General features: G+C 48.0%; 1 protein-coding gene across 8 annotated transcripts in view; it reads right to left on the bottom strand.

Annotated features, from left to right (window-relative positions):
• Positions 1-407: 407 nt before the first annotated feature.
• Positions 408-20,924, bottom strand: part of B3GAT1 (beta-1,3-glucuronyltransferase 1) — a 39,765-nt gene continuing 19,248 nt past the window's right edge. For 2 of the 8 annotated variants that reach the window (XM_087763407.1, XM_087763409.1), the window contains exons 2-7: positions 16,710-16,828; positions 16,408-16,554; positions 13,022-13,530; positions 10,101-10,397; positions 4,054-4,171; positions 408-2,788 (exon numbers count right to left, since the gene is read on the bottom strand). In XM_087763407.1, coding sequence (XP_087619533.1) covers positions 4,085-4,171; positions 10,101-10,397; positions 13,022-13,530; positions 16,408-16,554; positions 16,710-16,713 — 1,044 coding nt within the window. In that variant the 5' untranslated portion in view covers positions 16,714-16,828 and the 3' untranslated portion in view covers positions 408-2,788; positions 4,054-4,084. Of the gene's footprint in view, positions 2,789-4,053; positions 4,172-10,100; positions 10,398-13,021; positions 13,531-16,407; positions 16,555-16,692; positions 16,829-20,924 lie in introns of all 8 variants that reach the window. The other 6 variants (XM_009469544.2, XM_087763412.1, XM_087763411.1 and 3 more) reach the window with 5 other exon arrangements.

The following is a 20,924-nucleotide window of genomic DNA, read 5'->3' on the forward strand; positions in this document are numbered from 1 at the left end:
CCCTGCTCTCACTGTGAAGCGCCTAAAGATGAAATTCCCCCTTGTAAAATGAGCAGGAATCAGATTTTGGTTGGGGTAGAAGTAAAGGGGTTGCATACATAGTTGCAAATGGGAGAGCACACCCGTACTTTCTATAGTTAAACCTGCTGTGACATCCTGGGTCCTGTTTTCTTTTTGTCCCTCAAAACAGAAACAGAGGATTTAGGAAAATATGACATGTTTTTTTCACTCACCAGCTCCGCAGTCACTGAGGAGCTGCCATCTCTTTAGGGAGGGGAAGAGCTCAAATTCAAGCTGCGAATCTGTTCAGAATCTCCAAGAAGTCGCTCAGCCCCTGCTTTCTGTTCCAGTAACCAGAGGATTCAGGCTATGAGAGAAACACCAAACATGTCCACTGTCTCTGATAATGGAGTTGCAGGGTATTCTGGCTCTTAGAAACCATAATTTTATTTAACAAATTTAAATACAGTTTGTTTAAAACTGAGAACAGACAGCGCAGCTGTAATACACTCCATCCTGGCCAGAGCTGGTCTTACTGAACATACGTATCTCTGCTCCCGAGGACCACGGTAGCCTCTGCAAGTTGGAAGTGCCCAGGCTCGTGTGACCAACTTTGAGGAGAGTGGAGCGTATATGCAGGGTTGTGTTCAGGACTCGATCCTTTGCATTTTTCTGAAAGTTATTTCCTTCCAAGGAGGGAAGGTTGCAACCCAGCAGGGACTGGAATTAAGATTAGTGAAACAAAACATGCAGCTAGGAGAGGACATCAGTTGGAAACTATTTAAATGGTATGAAAACTTTGTAGTCCTTTAAAAATGTCTCTTTCCACTCTAGGGTTTGCAGACTGAAGTGAACTTGGAAGGCTAGTACAATAACAGAATAAATCTGCTTGAGTACAGAGAGCTACTGTTTTAATACAAGATAACAATACCAGTTCCCATAGAGCAGCCAGTAGCATCAAATGCTTTCTATCCAAGTAGCGCTTCAGCCAATGCATCTCAAGGAACATTTTTGTAAAGGCTACATAGCAAGGCTTCTGTGACTGGGAACTAAAGAATGCAACTTTTCCCCAATGGTTTTGATATACAGTGGGAGAAAATAACTTACAAAAAAATATTTTTTTTTAAATATTAGGAAATACACAATGTCATTAGTCCAAGGGGAGACTTCTGCACTGTGAAGCTAACAATCAAATCTATAGCATTTTAATAGTTCTATGTGTTAGGGCTAAAAATAACCATGTCTATTTCCAGGATTACACTTTCTGTCAATTCAAAGGTAAAATTGTGCTTCAGACCTTTTTGAAAGAATTGGGACAGTGGAGGTTGATCAAAGGTTTGACGACAACTATGAAGGGGGAGGTAAGTTTTGGTTTTTTTTAGAAGGGGCTGAGGTGGGGAGAAGGGGTATCTTGTACCTCAGTTTCTTCCTCAGCAAGTTTGTCAATCTCAAATACAGAGTCAACCAAGGCAGTAGCACCCAGGTTCCTCTTCTGCATTGCTCAGTCCTGTGTCTCTCACTGAGAAGCAAAATATAGTTTCATCAGAGAACACCCTTTCATAAATGCTATCTCAGGTCCTTTGATGTTACAGAACAGGGAAGAGGCAACTAATGTTCTACACAGATAGTTTTTCAGCCTACCTCAAGCCAGGTGCTGAAGAAACAGAGCACTAAGCACAGGATCCCCTTTACAAGGGTGCTGCTCTATCCATCAGAAGTTAACTCTCAAACTGCTCCAGTGTGGCTTTTCACGCCAGTAGCTCTGCAGTAGTTCTGGCATGGCCCTGAAAAAGGGTCTGGGGCTGAAGGATACATTCCAGTAGAATGGTAAATGCAATAAAATCAGTTTCTATCATTCAATCCCTAGTTTTAAGCAGTTAACTTTATTTTTTAAGAGTGGAAATTTGGCTTTATGTAGGAGCACCCTTCAGAGAATCCCACACCTAATGCTCATATGAACCAAATTAGAGCTAAACAGAACCAAGATCTGAGCCTGGATGAAGTACTATGGTGTATGCCCACAACAATCTCATTAAAACCCACTTCCAATTATTTTGGCATGGATGAATAGAGAACCACATGCTGTAAACTTAACTCCATCCAGGAACATAAGAGTGCCCTCCAAACCATGAAACTAGTGAAGGGAAAGGAGGGGGAGTACAAAGAGAACAGAGATACTTAATGGATTTGTTCTAACCTGCCTTGCTTTTCACCCTCCATCGAAACCTTCCTGTCTTGTGCAGCGTAATAAACACTGATTAAAGTAGGTTTAAAATTAAGGGCTAAGGTGCCATCTCAGAAGGCAGCTGTCCCCTCCATGAACAGAGAGCTGCTTAGGCTGTTGCACACATAGCCACAAGGTACGTGTGTCTCAGGAAAAACAAGTCATCAGGGGCCAACACGCTCCTGTGGGCATTCTCACCCTTGCTTTCACATTCTGTAAAACAGCCCCCTCAGTCTAGACTACCATTCCAGCTGGGCCGTGTCTTCAGTGCATCGTGCCCTCCATGCACTTCTCCCAAACCGAGCATCTCACGAGGCAGCTGGTCTTGTACTGAAGTTGATGTCAGTCCTGTATTTTCTGTGCTTTTTCTCCACCCCCAGAGCATCTGGTTCTGCTCAGAGTCCAGGAGGAAGGGCAGGGGAATCCGGGTAGTTTATGTATGCAGTGTTGCTTGTTTTCAGTACGCTAAAACTCTTGGAAGTCAGCAGAGGTCCTGGCTACTGCATGTCTGGCTGGTTGTATGCTGTGGAGAGGAACCTTGCAGGCTGTGCATGAAGAAATCTTCTGCAACAGAGACACAACCAGCATGTATATTACCCTTTTGCCTCGCTGCAGTTAGCTGCCACCCCTTGGAACTATCCCAAAACCGATCTAGGATTGCAGATCTGTGCGTACTGCTGCTAGGCAACTGGGTGTTGGTGAAAAGCAGTTGTGACAGCGCTGAAGAGCTATGGCCTCTCTGCAAAGCCTCTATATATAGCACAGATAATATGCCAGTGCAGGCTTTCCTCTGCTGTCCTGCCAATGGGCCGCAAAGGCAGGCCACTGCAGCAGGCAGGGCTCCATCCAACTAACCTGAGGGAATGTGCTATAAGAGAGCTCATTACTGTTAAAAATATACCACTGCTGAGCAAATCTACCCCTTTCCTTTGCTGTTCTTTCTTCTCTCTATTCAAGAGGAAAGGAGAACAAGCAGCAACCCTCTCTCCCCTCCAGGCCTGGTTCTACACTCCAGTTGAAGGGAGTTGTGCATTTATTTTTTTCCCCATAATGATGAAAAGTGGCAACATAGTCTGGATGCAGATATAAGTGAATAGCCCACCCTTCACTCTAGCAAAGCAACTGCAGAGTGCACTCTGGAAATACAGAAGACTAAACGCACCAGGATGCTCAGGTAATTAAAGGTGAGAAGCCAGGGCATGAACAAATGAGCAGGAAGTCACCCATCAATGTGCGCGTTCTTTCCTCCTTTCCATGGAAGAAGAAACTGTGTGCTCACCTTAGGTAAATACTTGTCACCAAATGCCTCACGTGGGGTTTAATCCACCCTCCCTTACTTGTCACTGACTTTGTGTGGCTTTGATGTGGATATAAATTAAACTCTTCCCTTGGTGAAAGCTCTGCCTGACTTAAAAATGCTTTCACCAATATTGCCTTGGCTTTCCTCAGGTGTTTCCAGGTGGATGAATCCACATCCTTCACCCTTGTGCTTTAGCTATGTTAGTACAGTTAATAAGGCAACCTTCTTGTTTAGACAAGGGTTTGTTTTTTTATCAACGTAACTTCTGCCTAAACTCTCACTCCCTGGATTTCTCTTCTTTCCCCCAACCTCTCACCAGGTATTTCCCCTTTAGCAGCCTGTTTTAAAGGTAAAAAAGAGAGATTAACTAAAGGTCTCAAGAAGTTCTGCAGTAAAGGAAGGTCAGAGATGTGAAAAATGGAAATTAAAAAGCACATTTAAAAGAGGTCTTGTCTTTTTCCTGTCATTGTCTAGTATTTTCCCTTTTTACTGTTGCTTCTCATTACTGTTCAAAAATGTGCGCTCTTACCAGGTGTTGGTCTCCGCTCAGCCATGCACAGTCAGATTTCCACGTTGGGATCTGTGAATCCTTTCTTCCCCTCATTCACCAGCACAGGCTTTTCTGTTCTCGTATGCCAGACTAAAATCTGAAGAAGCCAACAGAAGTCATTAGCTGCATCTCTTCACTGCACTAACAAATATTCTTGCACATTAAATCAATAGTGCAATTTAACCATCTACCCTGGAGCCTAATGGCGCATTCACAGCTGAAAGGAGGTTTGCATAAAACTTCATTTAGGCAGGCCTACTGCTATCCAAAATGCACAGTGCACAGAAATTACCCATTTTATAGTGTACTGTCTTGGGACATTAACCTGCTCCTTCCATGTAGTTATCAACCATCTTCCTCGAAAGGCTCATCAACCTTTTCAATGATGTAAGGCAGTTCCTTCACAACCAGAGAATCACATGCATGTTTCCCCATAGACCAAGTTCCTTACTCCGGTTCTTGGTTATCATGTTACTACATCCTTGGCCAGTGTGGAGTTACTTGCTAGGAGGTAGAGTGGAAACGCAAATTCTTGCCACTTCAGGTCACACTGTGACCCGTGCATTAGAGGGAAGCTGCTCCAATTGTCACCATTGCCTTCGGTTCTGTGAAATTTTAAAATGGATTTTTCAGTGCGTCTCTGAAAATCCATTATTGGAGGGAAGATATTGGTCTGCTCTCTAACCTCACTATCGCTACTTTTTGACTTTTAAATTCGTTTAAGACCCTAAAAAGATGTGAGAGTGACACTGATCTGAGAAGTACTTACTGCTGCTTCGGTTCTCTGTTGCAACCTCTGCTGTCTCAAAGCTGCAAGATGCAGGAGCTAGTTACAGCTAGTTACTCCCTTCCTCCCTCATGCTCTGGGCTGTACACAGCCCTTTCGTAACCCAGCAAGCATTAGTCTACCATATCACCTCAAAAGCCCCACACATTTCCTTTGAAATGCTGGCCCCACGCTGCCGTCCACTATTCTGTACCAGGTACGATACGTTGCATCGCTTTAAAGCCCCTCTCCAACTTGCTTAAAACAGAACTGAAGCTTCTACTAAAAGCTTCCCTCAGTCTTAGCAGCAAAGTTTAATATAGATCAACATCTGTGGAGGAGTACTGGAAAAAATATAAATTGAAGAGGTGGTCTAACGTTTTTGGAGGTGGAGGGGGAGTATTATAGGTAAACAGTTTCTACTAGCTGTGCTATCCTGCTGGCACAGACAGTTCTGGAAGCTGTTTAAAATACTCTCCCATCACTAGACTCAATTATACTTACTGCTTTGCTCCTAGAACCTGGATTGCTGGGAGCAGCTTTATCCCTTCAGAGCTACAGTTTCCTGCTTCCCTTCACCTGTTCGCATTGATATTTCCTACCTTCCGGGGGTTTCCCGCTTGTTGCCATGACAATGCTCTGCACATTTAATCCAAGTATCTGCAAACCATTTCATACCCAGTCCCTGCTTTTCTGAAAAACGAGGGCACGTTCTGTTTCTAAAGGACGAACAAAGCACTTTTCAAACCCTTCTGGTTAAACAGGAGCACCCCCACCTTCTCAAGAAGCTGTTTGACCAAATTTGTCTCTGATGTGAGCAGTCACCTCCTGCATGGGGCTTAAATCTCGCCTGCTAATAACTAAGGCAGTAGAGACCAACTGCTGCCTGGAGTGGGTCCAAAAAACCATTTCATCGCTCCCCCACAACCACTTCAGAGCCCGCTCATCAAAGTTAGCCTTTATTATAGTCCTGCTCACCCACTGCAGCAACGTTACTGCAATTACTGCATTACTTTCCTAAAGTTAGTTGGCAAAACCAAACAGGTCTGTACAAGTGGCTCTCGGTGCTATGCAAGCATCAGTTATGGGCTCCTCATCCAACAAACAGAATGTATAAAGCTTAATGCAGTCCAGGTGCTAGAAGATCTTGTAGCCAATTCTCCTTTCCAGTGGGAGCAGGTAAGAGCTCTTTCCTCTTCTGACACATAAACATTCAACCCTGCTGATGGCCAAGGGCTGCGCTCTGCCAGGAATGGGACTCACGCTTAAACAACTCTAACCACATACTCCATAAACAGAAGACCACAGCTACACATTATTAGCTTTTCTTTAAACTGGATCCCACTTTTCCATTGTTAAAGCCAAGTGCCAAAAGAGACAGTTATATTAACTAAAATGGACCGATTTTCAGAGTTTGTGGCTTGATACAGCAACTTCTACCATGTTTCATGCTGTGTTCTTTAATGTGGGAGGGAGATCACCATTTAGTACAGAAACACCTGCTTTTCCTCTCAGCCAATTGCTTGATTTTTTCCACAAGCAGTGTGTTTGGTTTATGCCTCAGGGAAGCTCTGGCTTGTGCAAAAAGTAAACAGTGAGGGGGACCAAGTATCTGACTTCCCCTGAACAGTGATTTCATATAGATCACCTGAGGGAGTCCCTTTTAAAAATCTCCACTTCTAATCATTTACAGCCTTGCCATTCAGAATCAGAGGACTCAAAACAGATCTAAGAGATTACAAGGGTTCATCTCCACAGCAGACTTCTTCTTTGTCTTCTAGCAGGAAACTAAAAAGCAAACGGGCAAGTCGACCTGCAAGGACCAGGATTTCAAGCACACAGACCCTCTGTGGAGGGTTTCAGTAATTGCCATTTGAATGGAGACTACACAACATGAAGAAAAAGAGACACCAAGCTGAAATGACAGATTTGCTTCCTCTCTTGGTCTCCACCATAAGCACAAGGATTTATTCCCTTACCAGAGCCAGTTCCAAGATCCAGGGTAGCCACAGTGTTGGTGTGTGCTTCAAGTACTGCCGGGAGAGCTCTCTTTGCTCCCTGTTCTCTAGCCTGTGTCCGATAGCAACGGGTTATACCGACTGCCATTTAACAGTGCCCACAGGCACCCTGCCTCTAAGGCTCAGAGGCAGCTGCTCCTGGTCCAGCGCAAAGCTTCCAGCCAATCCCTTTTCACAACATCCACCTAAACACGGAGCTGCTAATTTAATCTCAGATCTGACTCAGCCAAGAGATAAGGAGAGAGGAGGAATCGCTACTTTTAGCCACCACTTCAATCCCAGTGAATTGCTACCGAGACCACCCGAGTGCACAAAAGCCTGTCTCACCCAACCAAACGTACCCTCGCCTATCTCCCTGGAGAAACAGGTGGCTCCAGGAGCAGCCTCATTTCCAATGACCTTGTATTTTGTGGTCTGTCCTCTTGTGCCAGCCCACGCTGAGGCTTTTTCAATAGCTGGGGCCACTCAAAGTCTCTCTTCTTTAAGGGCTCCCTGGTTGAGCACTCTGCAGTTTGTTTCCTCAGGTGTTAATAGAAAATGGGGAGCAAAGTACGTCCCAGTTACATCAACCTTATGGGAATACAGAATCTCAGACCTCCATCCTGTGTCGATGGACTGAAGAGAGTATGGTTTGCTTTGGGGGTGTGTGTGGGGAAACGCAGAAGCAGCAGATCACAGAAATACATAGCATGCTTGCAACACCTTATTTCCTTACAACTCCACTATAAAGCAACCCTTCCCTCCTGATAAGGAGGGATAACTCTCTCCTTTCTCCTCAGCAGTTAATACTGACTTCCTTCATTTCTCCCTTCATTTTAGGCAGTTCCCAAATCAAAGAAAATAAGCAGGATGTGTCTTTGGCCAAAGCTTAAGCTTTTTGCTGGAGTGTGCATTTGTGGGCTGAATTCTGATAAATATTACAAATATCAGCACTGCACACAGGGAAGGCAGCATTTTTTGAGAACAGATGTCTGTGCTTATCTTACATACTTCTCTCTGATCCCTCCTTAACGACTGTATGTGAGCACATCATAATTTTTAATGTAAATCTCACTGCAAAGCAGGGGTCTGGTTATGCTTAACAGAAGCAAACCATGACAACTGCTGGGAGCACACCAGCACAATGAGAAAGAAGTCCGTGCTTTGATCTCAGGGCAAGAGAACCCCAGACCATAGCCTACTTTGTCCTTCTCTGCTGCTTGGCTGGACTCTGCTCCTCATCAAATGGGTGAGCAAAACAGCCATTGGGAAATGGAGGCTGCTGGCATCAGCTAAAAGCAGAAAGGCAAAGCTCAACCTGCAAAGCTGCACTCAGAGTTTGCCAGGAGCAGACAGCATTCGGTTCACAACAGGGACCCTTGTAAGATCCCCACAGCCTAGCCAAAAAAAGAAATACAGTCTGCTTCAAATCCTGGCCAGCAATTCCTGCTTCCTCTCCACCTCTGACCTGCAGCTCTTGTATGACAGCACTGACACGACAGCCTGTCTGACAGCATCATTTTTTTCCTCCTGCCTGGAAACAACCTTTTCCTTCCTCTCCTGTTCCTCCACAACCATCATTTCCTATCTCCAGCCTTTTAACACAGCTTCTTCCCAATAGTTATTTACAGCAGGGACAATATACCAAAGATTGCATAACTGGCCATGGAGTAAACACCCCTAATCTGTACAGCAGCCTAAAGGCAACCTGGGCATCTCCTTTGTCCTGCTGCAAACAGACTTATTTCCAGCCAGTGCTTTCTTGTTAGCTAGTAGGCCACACAGTGTCCAAGAAGAGAGATCTAATTTTAATCTAATCTCTTTTCCCACCCTTGGAAGACCATCTGTGTTATTTATCCCAGTGCTGGACAGCCATAACCACAGACATGTAGATTTAAAAAATGAGCCACAGCAAGTATTAGATAATAAACAAAGTTGCTCCTCCCTCTCAGCTCCTCTTCCTTCTTCCTGGACTCCTTGCCTGAGCACTGCTGAACATTGAGATCCTTGGTTTTTCCACGGCTGGGGGCTGTGGAGCAGTGCAGATGGAAAGCAGAGACAAAGGGTATTATTCAAAATTTTTTCCTATCCCAAAAAGGGACGGAGACCTGGATCCAACACTGGGTCTGTCGGCAGTAACAGCTGATTTGCAAAAAAAGAATAATCCTCCTGGGATAATTAAGCAATAAAGACTCCCTAAATCCTATTACAGACAAGGGCATGAGAGTGCTACACAAGGGTCTGTGATCTCAGAGGGATCCCTCCACACCTGCGGTGCTCAGCAGACCCACTCACAAAGCTTTCAGAAGCACTTGACAGCACCTCCATTGCTGATGTGCTATGATTGATGCCTGTCACACTAACCAGCATTGTCTCATTGCATCTCGCACGCTCCCCTGTCATTCCAGATAGATATCCATCTGTTGTCTCTCATCTCAGACTGGGAAGTCTTTAGGGCAAGAACCATCATTGTGTTCTGAGTGTCTATGTTATTTAGCACATAGGGGTCCTGCTCCATGACCTGGTGGCTCCTAGGCAATACGTACAGTCAAATAATTAGCAGTCATTTGACAGCAGTAAAATCCCCCAAAATGAAGCTTTATGGAAGCCTCCTACAGCTCAGAGCAATATTCCAGGAATTAAAACATTTCTACATTATCTCTGGCACAGAAAGATCCAGGTTGTTGTGGACAACTACAGCGACATCGCATAGATGACAAGAGGGAGAAGGCAACTTCACAATAAGGCAGTGACTGTGTGAACAGTCTTTCCCTGCAGCCAGGAAACGCCGTGGCTGGTACTCCTGGGTTACAGTTCACACGGGTCCCAGAGGGCCAAATCTCATACGATGCTGGCTTATCACAGGAGTACCAGTACTCAAAAGCTCCCCTCAGGAATTCACGTAAAGCAACCGCCATACATTTCACCTATGGAGTTCCCTGCCCCAGGGGATTAGCAAGGCCACAGATAAGCCCATCTTGAAAATAATAAGCATATTTTCTAGAGATAATATAAGAATGATGAACAGTTACAGGGGAGAGAAGACTACATATTTCGAGGCCTATGGCCATCGCTATCAGCCTGCAACTAAAAAAGATAACTGCCTTCCACACGTTTTAATACATAATCGCCCATTCCCAGCTCCTTTGCAATGGGGGTGTGCTCTCTTCAAACACAGAGGACAAGTGACTGAATGATGAGGGTGAATGGGCTCTCTCCTACCTCTGGATCCTTACAACCCATGTATGAGGAAGAGACCATACCTTAGTGCAGTTGGCAGCTTTCGGCTCAAGGTCATTCAGGGTCACTAGTTCCCGGAGCAGGCTGCTCTCTTGGTAGCCTCCCTTCACTCCTCGCAGTTTGAAGTAAGCCTGAGATCGCTGGAGAATCAGTCTGAGGTTCACAGCAAACCCCGCCATGTCTATAGCAAAGGGGCGATGGGGGTCAAACACAGTTTTCCAGCCATAGACCTTCCCTGCAGCGTTTACTTTGGGCGACTCGTAGCGCAAGCCACCGACGAAGGCTACTGGCCACACCGACACCTTTCTGGTGCTGCGCATCTGGAGGCAAGGAAAGAGAGGGTATGGTGGGTGCACACAGAAGGATCAGCTGCATGCGACTTCCAACACATAAACCAGCACCCCAGCAGAACAACTTCACCTTGCTCACTGTCCTGCAGGAGACGAATGCCCCTGAGCTTCAGCAAAAACCCTAGAGCTAAGAGCCTGGGCTATGTTCCCAGACACCCTCTGTGGCTTGGACCAAGCCACGGAGCTCATTACTCACCTGTACAAGGATGCACATCCTGCAGCTGGAGATGCAAAGTGCTTTGGAAAGTGGCAACTAACAACAGCAATAGTAATGGATAGCCGCGGAACCAAGCATGAGTTCAGCACTAAAAACAAAGCTGCCAATAATAAACATAACTGAAGTTTAAGAGTGTTTTTTTTGTCCAAAGGTCGTTAGAGCTGTGGGGCATCAGTCCTCCACATGGGCAGCTGGGGAAACCAGGACACAGAGGAAAGAAGCACCTTGTCCAAGGCCGCCTGGAAATGCAGGCATGGCACATTTAGGAAGAAAGGTGCTTTCTCTGAAAGCTAAGGAATTTGAGCTGCAGTCTCAGCCTACGAGCCACAGTAAGGCTAAAAACATCTTTAGAGTGAGGCACTGCAGCCGTAGCCGACAACCTCAGGGACAGCTGAGAAGCACAGCCTCTCCAGAAACTCCCAGGATGCAGGATGGTGCTTTGTAGCTGCTCCTGCTACCCAGCGGAACAATGCTGGATGCCTCTGCTCCCTGTAGAGTCAACAGAAATAGATAGGAGCCATCAGGGGACACTTCAGATGCCTGCACTTACCAACGCAGATGCTTTGAATGCCAGTCTGCCCGCTCACCCCCAGCGCCCTGTCCTGCTCTGCTGGCAGGCTCGGCCTTGCGTTCTGCTCTCAGCCCAGTCTCTTAGATCAGGGATCTCCCAGAGCTAATCTCATCACTGCTAATTACGGCAAACGAGACCAGAAGAGCTCTGGCACTTGCCCTTCTGCATTATACACACGCTAACGGCAGCCCCTGTCCACAGGGAACAATAGTGCGTGTCTTCTGCATTTCACAGCACGTTTCATTGGCTCCATGTGACCTTAACTGCAGCTACAGATCAGAGAGGAGAAGCCTCTATGAGCAAAGCACATGGGTGAACGAAGGAACCCTTTCTGCTTTATTAAAGTGCGGTGTCTGTCTCAGGATGCTGCCAGAGCCAGCCTCAAAGGGGACTTGGAAGACAGACAGTCAGCCTGAATTTGCTTTCAGCTTTAAAAGCGTGTATGTTCCTGTGGCTACCCAAGCTCAAGTGAAAGCCATCAGGGAAGGGAAAGGGGGCATGTATGGAGCAAATAAACAGGAGATCCCTGGTATGAAAACTGGCAACTAGTGGGGAAGGAGGCAATCCTCCTTTCTGGTCCCTTGCTGCAAGAGCTTGGCCTCAGGAGAGCGAGGGAACAAGCCATTTCTGAGCTGGAAGCCAGGTGAGGTACAGTGTAGCTGGCACTGCAATACCATAGCATACCTGCAGACAGGGGAAAGCTCAGGAGTTCATTTGGAGCCCCAGTAGGAGTGGAACAAACAGCAAAGGTGGGAAAGCAAATGGGAACCTTCCCCTGCTCAAGCCCGACAAGATTGTCAGGACATGCTAAAATTCAGCTAGCCATCACAGTTCCTGGAGCTGCAAACTTCCAGGCTGAGATCTCGTGGTCATCACCTGCTTACAACAGCCTGAGGGACCATCTGTCCCCTGATGCTGCACGAGGAAGAGCTCTGGAGGGGAGCACTGCACACATCTCTTCAAGGCAGTGCATGAAGGGCCCCACTTTTCTGGGAGGAGAAGCAAGCACTGACAAACGCATGCTTCTCGTGTGTGCGGCAACCCAGAAACAACCACACAGAGCATCTCCGAACAACAAGTCCTGCAAGCCTGTGATTGTGCTGACACCATTCAGGTATAACTCTGAAAGGGCACTGCTACCTCAGCTGGGGATCTGTGCAGAGCAGGCACCAGCCTCTTGACAGGTACAGAATTTAACCAGTGGAAACTCCGGGATGAGAGCAAACAAACGCAAACAGCAAGCAAGGAAGAGAAACCCCAGGGACTCCTCAAACAAGAACAAACATGAATTAAGAGACAGACAAGTGCAATACATAAGGGTGGTGGAGAAGAAAGGTGGATAACATCAGATCAGGAACCAGCCAGAAATCTCCTCCAGGGTGGGGTATGGAAGGAGGATGGCCAAGGTCTCTTTTGCTAGGCACGTGCTTCTGCACAGGCATGTCAGACAGCAGGCGATGTTCCAACCCTAACAAGGCTCCCCACAGCACAAGGCAGCTCCTCATTAGCTTCCTTTGCAGTAAAAACTATCTGTTGCCTGATCACATGCCACAGGATAAGCTGGGGTTCCTGTTACTTCGCACAGGATGCCTTTGACACTGGGAAATACACACTTTGCAGCACAGTAACCAAGTCCTAGATAAAACTTCAGGAAGCTGCAGTGGGACCACTGTACAGAAAAGACTGATCCAGAGCTCAGGAGAGGAGGTACACAGCATCTCCTCAGCTCAGTACACAGCATCTTTTACACCCCACGTGCTAATCTATGGTGCTCAGCCAGTTGGGAGCCCCCCAGCAGGGTCTTACCTCCTCAAAGAGCTCCAGGCTGTAGGTGTTATCATCATCGGCAAAGTAAACAATCCCAGGCTGGCTGTTATTTTTGTTAAAGGTCTCTCTCAGCCATCTCAGGGCAAGGTTCCTCTGCATGGTCCCCCGGGGAATGCGAGGATCCCTCATGTCTCCCCGCAGCTTGTAGTTGCGGGGTGTCTCCACATTGAGGTGGGTGTAGTTAAGCCCTGTGTCCCGCAGCAGCCGGGTGATGAGAGGCGTGCGCCGCTGTGAGTCCTCCACCAGGATCCAGTGCAGGTTTGGCACGTGCAGGAGGGTGTTGGCCAGGCGTGTCAGCTCTGCCTTCTGTACGGGCCGGCTGTAGGTGGGTGTAATGACGTGGATGGTGGGAAGGGTGTCTGACCACGGGGGCGGGCGGGTATAAACATATTCTGTCCTCACCACCTCCACAATGTCCCGGTCCGACAAGCAGTATTCCTTGGAGTCCAAGCCTGCAGCGAGATCACGCCGGGAGTCACCACCATCATCTGAGCAAGAGTATGAGAGAGAAGAAAAAGCCGCATGGACTCAGTCCTCCAACACCCCCCAACTGAGCCAGCTGGCTGCTTGCTAATAGCAGGTCACCCTCATGGTTTCAGAGGAAAGGAAACAAGCTCGGATGGAGGCTTTAATAAATAAGTACACAAATAAATAAAGAAATCGGGAACGAACACACATGAGAAAAGAAGTTCCTGCTGTTAGAAAACCAGCACCAAAAAAGGCCTGAGAGCCCAGGACAATGCTGCAGCTGCGTGCTCAGAATAAGCAACTTCAAAAAGCACCCAGAAGAGAGGCTTGTACAGCGATTAGATCTAGATAAAGAAAATAGCACCATGGATTGACGATCTGTCATTCCTGAAGACCTCCAGTGCTCTGGGCACCACACTCAGTGGGACGGGACTCACGACTCTGCACTCAGGCACTGGAACACCTGGACTGGGAGGCAGGGAACTAACTGGTGGAAAACACCGAGTCAGTGAAGATCCCCCAGCAGCATCATCTGGCCAGGATACTGCAGTACCCCACTGCTCTCCTGACAGGCCTGGGATGGGGCACAGAGAAGCAGGGAAAGACACAGTTCAAATCCAGAAATGGAGAGTAGAAATTAAAGCCTGTAACTGCAGGCTTTTTCCTGCAGAAACTTTCACCTGCCTCTGACTAACCTCTCCTCAAAAAGACCCTACCAGTCGCTGAACATAACAGCCCATTCAGTAGTGCGGATGTGAACAATGAACAGCATATATATATAGGATACACTGATCCAAGCATATAAAATCCTTGCAAGGAGAGACTTGTTCATGATCAGCTCAAGGGGGAAAAAAATGTTCATGCACCTGTCGTCTCTTTTCCAGGGTGCGACTGTCACACTTCCGTACCACTGCAGACCAGCAGGAATACCACAGTCTACAGTTAGGAACTGGCGGAGATGAAGGGGCACTTCCATTCAGGATATAAGCCAGCTGCTCTCTAGTGGGCACATAATACTTTGAGCCATAGATTTTGCAAAACCAGCTACTACCAGGAACTTCAGATGAGAAAGAACAGGAACAGACATACATTAGATCTGACCCAGCAGGGTACTATCTACGGTTTTGTCATAGCATGCTACTCTTCCAGCAGCACAGGCTTTGATACCAGCCCTGAACCGAATGAAGGCCTCGTACTCCATGGCATTGACGGAAGGAAGGTGCATATCTGGGGGGGGGGGGGGGACACAGGGACAAGGTGTCCTGCACATGTTGGTATCAGGCCCTATATAAGGCAAAGCACATCAGCATCACATAGCAGAGCTCTCTGAAAGCAGAGAACACTGGAATCAATTAAAAAATAAATCTGCAAAATGCATTGGACACAGACACAAATGTAATTAGCCAGGAGGGTGCTTGAGACAGTTTGCAAACCCCTGCAGGTCAAACCCTCAGCTGTAAATCCTGGCATGTGTAAGCACTGCTGTTCTATGCTCGCTAGCGTATAGATGCACGTCTCTTTTTCAGCACCTGCTACCAAAGGATCTCAGAAACACACTACAAGAACAAAACGATTTCTCCCAAGAGCTTTCAGGTTGGTCTCTGTTACCACTCATTTTCCACTGGGGGCTCAGAGAAGCAGAGGCAGAGGATGTGTCTTACCAAGGTCATCAGTAAGTTCAGGACTGAGTCAGAGCAGTCCCTGTGCTGCAACTTCAGTGTCCGTGGCCATTCACAAAAAACAGCTCCCAGTTTTCACGGCACTGAATCAAACTGGTATACAGACAGCATATTCTTAGTAGTCTTTCAAGTCCTGTTTTAGAGCCCCGTAGATCCCTCATCCTCTGAAACACTGTCTACCTTCCAGAGGGGATCACAGGCATTTTTCCCTTAAGAACTGCCCAAAGCCTCATGGGCAGCTGACAGTCCTCCAGGGGGAAAGGTAAAGCTGCTCAGGACAGACTCTGAACTTCGGACAATTCAAACTGCACATCAGACAGGATAAGCAACTGTGGAGGATGGGTGCAAACATTAAAATGAAAAGGGGAGAGAATCTCCCAGAGAAAGGGACCAGAGAGGCAAAATGAGCTGGCCTTCTTCCCCACAGACAAGCCTCCCCAAGCTGACCTGCCTGCCCTCAGCAGAAGGGCAGAACCAAGAACGAAGACTGCAGTTGGCAGCGAGGCTTCTTCCAGCCCAAAAGAGCTCTCACAGCCCCTAGATATTGCTGCTATGCCAAAAAGAGCATAAAAACTAGAGCCCTTCTGGCCAGAGAGGATCCCTCAGAGCTTCCTGCATTCATCTGATTTGGGCCAGGGCTCTATTTAATGCTTTGTGTGACAGGTAGCGTGCAAGCTAACTCTCTCATAGCATTGTAACTCCACCAAACAGTCAGGTGAGATGCTGGCTCTTGCCTTCTCCTTCAAGTGCAAGAGCACCAGTTTGCTGCTTTCCTAAGGACACTTAAAAAATGCTCTTTGCCTTATATCTCCCAGAGAAGCTGTCTCAAGTGGCAGCTTTGTTTCCTCTGCTCTCTTTTCTGCAGCTTTCCTGCTGGACTAACTTGTGTGCAGAACGCTGCGCAGGCCAGCAGGAAGGGACTCCTCTCTTACGGATCATCAGGGAACAAAGAAAAGCATCTTGCTTCAGTACTCTGGATTTAGGCCATAAAGAGCTCTCCAAGTGCAGTGACCATATCCCATGGCTTGGAGTTTGATGTCTCTGAAGAACCCCTGTGAGCCCTGGGCTGTTCCTACAGCAGAAGTGGGGAGGCTTCTGCATGAGCATGGACTGGTTGCTGAGATGAGCATGGCTGCCATGGAGAAATGAAATGAGAGAGGAGATGAGGACGAGGGAGGGATGCACAGATTTGGCATGGGCTGGTTTGATTTCTCTCACCCTTGTGCACTGCAAGCAGTGGAGCAATGGTGCTCTGGTGCCAGACGGTGATTAGTAGTGTCCAGGGCAGAACTATCAGCACGATAGCCAGGATGTCTCGTCTCTTCGGCATCTCCAAGACTGACTGGACCCACAGCTCCTCATTACCTGACAGTGAAAACCCCAGAGACAGAACAGCAGAGCACATGGAGAACAGAAATAAATGGGCAAGAAGGAACAAGGACAGAGAGAGAGAACGCGAGAGAGGGAGAGAGCAGCGAAGGCAACACGACTCGCAGGTCTTACCAGTGCTTACAACCCACCCATTGCAGAAGCAGGTTTGGAGGGGCCTCGGCTGCTGAGACCAGGAGCAGGAGGGCACTTCTACAGGACACTGCTGAAGCTGCCAGCAGGAACCTCAGGGACTCATTTGGAAGGAAACCTGCAACACAGAGCAAAGGTGAGTAGGCAGAGAAAAGAACTAGGGAGCTGCTCCATAGAGTTCACAAATCCTCCTCAAGAAGAGCAAATCAAACTGGGGCAGTGAGCAACAGAAATGTGTCCCACCCCTCCAGGGAGAGATGCCTCCTGGGTGTCCAGAGCCTTGCTTTCCTTTGCATCCACTTGTCAAGCAAGTCCCTTGCTTCAGCCAAGCAGAAGTTGCTCAGTGCCACAGTGTCTGAACCATCCCCCAGCGGAAAAGGAGCCTTCATCCACAAGGCAGCCAAGCCTCACACCACCATGTGCTAGGCCCAAGCCCCTAGGAGGAAGCAGAGACCATAACGACCACATTACTTGCCTGTCACATCAGCAAGTGCTCTGACCCACCAGGCCCTCTCCCTTTGCCAGGCAGAGCACTCAGGGTGACTGCACCTACTCTCTTGGGAATACAGCTCCAGCAAAGCTAGTGACCCTGCGTTTTGCCTATCATTGTAATCCCCGCAGCTCAGACCATCCTGCTGGCATCTTTGAGGCAGCCAGTTTTAAATTGGGCTTCCAATGGCCTGTTCAGGTTCATTTCTTCCATCTCGGAGGTGTTGCGACTGGAGTATATTAAACTGCCACAATGGCTTAGTTTGATTCAACACAAGCACATACAAGATTTAAGCAGACTGTATTTTATCCAAGTATCTTGGCAAGCAAAGTACATCACTTAGCAGGGACACGCACGGTGGACAGTTTGCAAACATGGGTAGCAGTTTAGTACCACTGTTCCCATGTGGGGAAACGCATTAGCCCGCTGCTAAAAGGGCTGCATTGCAGACAAGGGCGAGCCCAGAGAATACCGCAGTCGAAGGCAGGGAGCAGCCTGCTCTGGGGAAAAGCAGATCTCCCACTGCACAGCCGCCGGCTGGCTGGTCAGTCATTGACGCTGCGGTGCCCTGGAAACTATCAGATCCCCTCCTTAAATCAGAGGGGAGCTCCTCAAGCCTGGGCTGCAGATACGATGCTACTTTGCAAATGTGTTTCCCGAGACCCTTGGAGCTTGCTGTTTCTTGGTTGCATGGGGCAGTCATGGAGAGATCCCGGTTCAAATCCCTGAGTAGCCCAATTTGGATTGATCTGAATTTCCTCTGGCTATGCCTTGACCACTGGGCTGTACAGTCAGCCTCCGGCACTGAGCCTAGCAGAAGACTTGAAGTGAAATGACTCCAAGAACTGACGGGTTGTCCTTTTAAAGTGCAACCAAGCGATATTCAAATTGCTGGACAGAACCTGGTTTATCCAAATTAGCACTTCAATCACAGAGGTATTAATTTACCAGGGAAAACAAGGTGGAGGGGAAACACAGGTTGGCCTTTGTCCTTAAAAGGGACATGTGAATGTCCCTCAATGAAAGTTTCAGTGAATCCATTTTTTTTCCACACATACAAAAACCCAACTCGTCAAAAAATTACCAGTCAGCGAACAGCCAGTTCCCCACCCAGAGGTCCCTCACCAGGGCGAGGCCTGCAACCTCCCATACAAAAACCTGTGCCAGAGATCACGGTGCCAGCATCTATGGAGCTGGGGATCCATCCTCCTCACGTGCACTCACCCTCCCCTGGCACCATGCACAGAGGCAAAGCCTCACTCAGGAGACCCTCGTCAGAGGATGCAATCAGCAGACGTGCTGGCAAACTGCATTTTGGAAATGCAAGGACCCAGCGGTATGGAAGGAGGTTGTGGTGGATCAGGGCAAGCCGCAGCTGGTGAGGGCGATAAGAGGGAGCTAGTCTTCTGGAAGGGTCTCCAGAGGATATAAGGACAAACCTCTAAACCAGCCACCGAACACATCTGGTTCTACAGAAAGTAGGGTTTCCTGTAGTCAAGTATGGGGAACCAGCAGAAAAAAGCTTTTCACAGCCCAAGGATATGCTCTGTGCAGCTGGACACCCTGCAGACTTCCAAGGAAGCATCTCCCAGCAATGCAGATTTGCCCCTATTTTTTTCAGAACTGGAGGAAGCAGCCTCATCCAGACAAAATAAACCAGGGAGGAAGAGGAGGAATTATTCCAGCAAACATCAGCCTTCTGCTGCATCCCTGTCCAGCTCTCAGAGCCAGAGAAATCCCACTGGCCTAGCACTGCCAAAGCACACGGTGCCCTCAGGAAAGAGCATCTGGCCTCATCCTTGCTGTCCCAGCAGTTGCTGTCAGTGCCTGAACAGAGGGCACTGAGCGCTGGCATCATTTGAATCCTCTAATAAAGCCAGAACATGTCCCTTGAGCATCCCTGTAGGGCAGGGCCGTAAAGTGCCTTCGCTGCAAATGCACCAAGGAAAGGACTCTGCCACTGGAGATGGGGTGGGAGGAAATGACATGCTAAAAGAGCCACTCTGAGTCAATTCACAGCATCTGGCAAGCTGCCACAGTGGGCTGGCATGCATCAAATGCCCCGTTTGTCAAGGGCAGCTGCCTCCAAATACAGTGCTCTTACCTTAAAGATGCCTTTTTCTTGCCTCCTGCCAATCCAGACTCAAATTGTCAGCACCTCCCATAGGACAGGCTGACCCTGGGCTTCGTACGATGGAGAATGGGCACCTTTGGGCTGGGGTGCTGCTCTAATTTCCCTCCCCTCAACACAGGGGAAAATGAGCAGGCTCCAATGATTTGTGCATTGGTCTCTTCGGGATCGATTCCTTTTAATTTGCTACAGAGCATTTAGCAGCTCCCTGGTCAATCATCTGTCACTTTGGTGCTCTGGCTGCCAGGGGCCAACACAGCCCACTCGTGCCCCAGCAGAGAGCTGTCGGCTTTGCTTTGCAGCTCTGCTCGGGCTGGCAGCCGAGAGCTCCCGGGGACGGCGCTCTCCGCCACGGGAACGCTTCCTCCCCATGTCCTCCTGGGGCCGGCTGAACGCTGAGCTCCTTTTGCGCCATCAGCAAGTGTGGGCTGCAGATGTGAATCAGATACCCCGCGCCACTGGCTGTAATTAATGTTCCCTTCCCTATATACAGCGCGCTCCACACGCCCGAAGGGACACAACCCCAGTATAGATCCGGATCGCAGATGGCGATGGTCGGCTGGGGGAGAACGTGGAGCCACAGACCACAGACTGACCCCCAGCTGCTGACCCACGCTTCTGCACGCCGAGCTGCCCATCGGCATCCACGGTGTACCACATACTCTGCTCTGCAGCAAAGACATTTGCTCGCTGTTAATTCCTGAAGCGATTTGATTTTATTGATGATCCTGAGAAGCCTGACTGAAGGACATCACAAGAATTCACTTGGGGCTGCTGTGAGCACTATGAAATGTGGATCCAGATGAAGTATTTCAAGCGTGTTCCCTCCCAACAGGCTAATGCAATTGCGGGCCTCAGTGCAGGGTGACGCCAGTTCTCGGTGTAACAAAGCCACACTCCCACCTCATCGTCACATGTTAAAGCTGCAAAAAGTGAAATCCATTTTCTCCTGTGAACAACATCAGCTAGGAAATACATGGTCGCCTGCGATTTTACACTGCTGGCGAGAGAAGTCACAGCTTCACAGCCCAAGACAGAGGGCTTGCCCCGCATCCAAAAAAATCCCTTGCTACCAAAGCCAAATGATGCTTTTTGTTGCTGTTTATGGCACAAGTGAGGCTAGCCAAAAATTAACCTGGGGAAAATTATGCTTACCTTCAAGGCATTCACTCTACCCCTGCCCCATCGTAATACCACTCTCCTTTTCCCACTGAAAACATTCAAAGCAAAACCTGACTTTGTTCAGATTGTCAATTTTAGGCTTCTGCTGCCTCCTCTTCCACAGGGAAAAGAAGGAGGAGGAACAAATTTAAACATGAATTAATTAAAAAGATCAAACTCTATTTTCCACTACAGAAAGTATATTTTCTTTTTTCAGTTTTGAAAAAATCAGGCAAAAGACACAAATCACCAGCTCAAATGTAAGCAATTTTGGGGCTAAAATACCTCCAAAACAAAGGTGTTCTGCATAGTTTGGAAAGACTTTCCTTGGCAGAAATATATTTGGACATGCTGCAAGCAGAAGGGCTATTGCCACATGGTGAAAGAGATTTCACATCCTCCGGCAGAGGGCAATGGTGTCAAGGCATGACA

This window comes from Nipponia nippon, unplaced genomic scaffold (assembly GCF_047370975.1).
Source record: "Nipponia nippon isolate SJK-2023a ecotype South Korea unplaced genomic scaffold, ASM4737097v1 scaffold_28, whole genome shotgun sequence".
Classification (NCBI taxonomy): Eukaryota; Metazoa; Chordata; class Aves; order Pelecaniformes; family Threskiornithidae; genus Nipponia; species Nipponia nippon.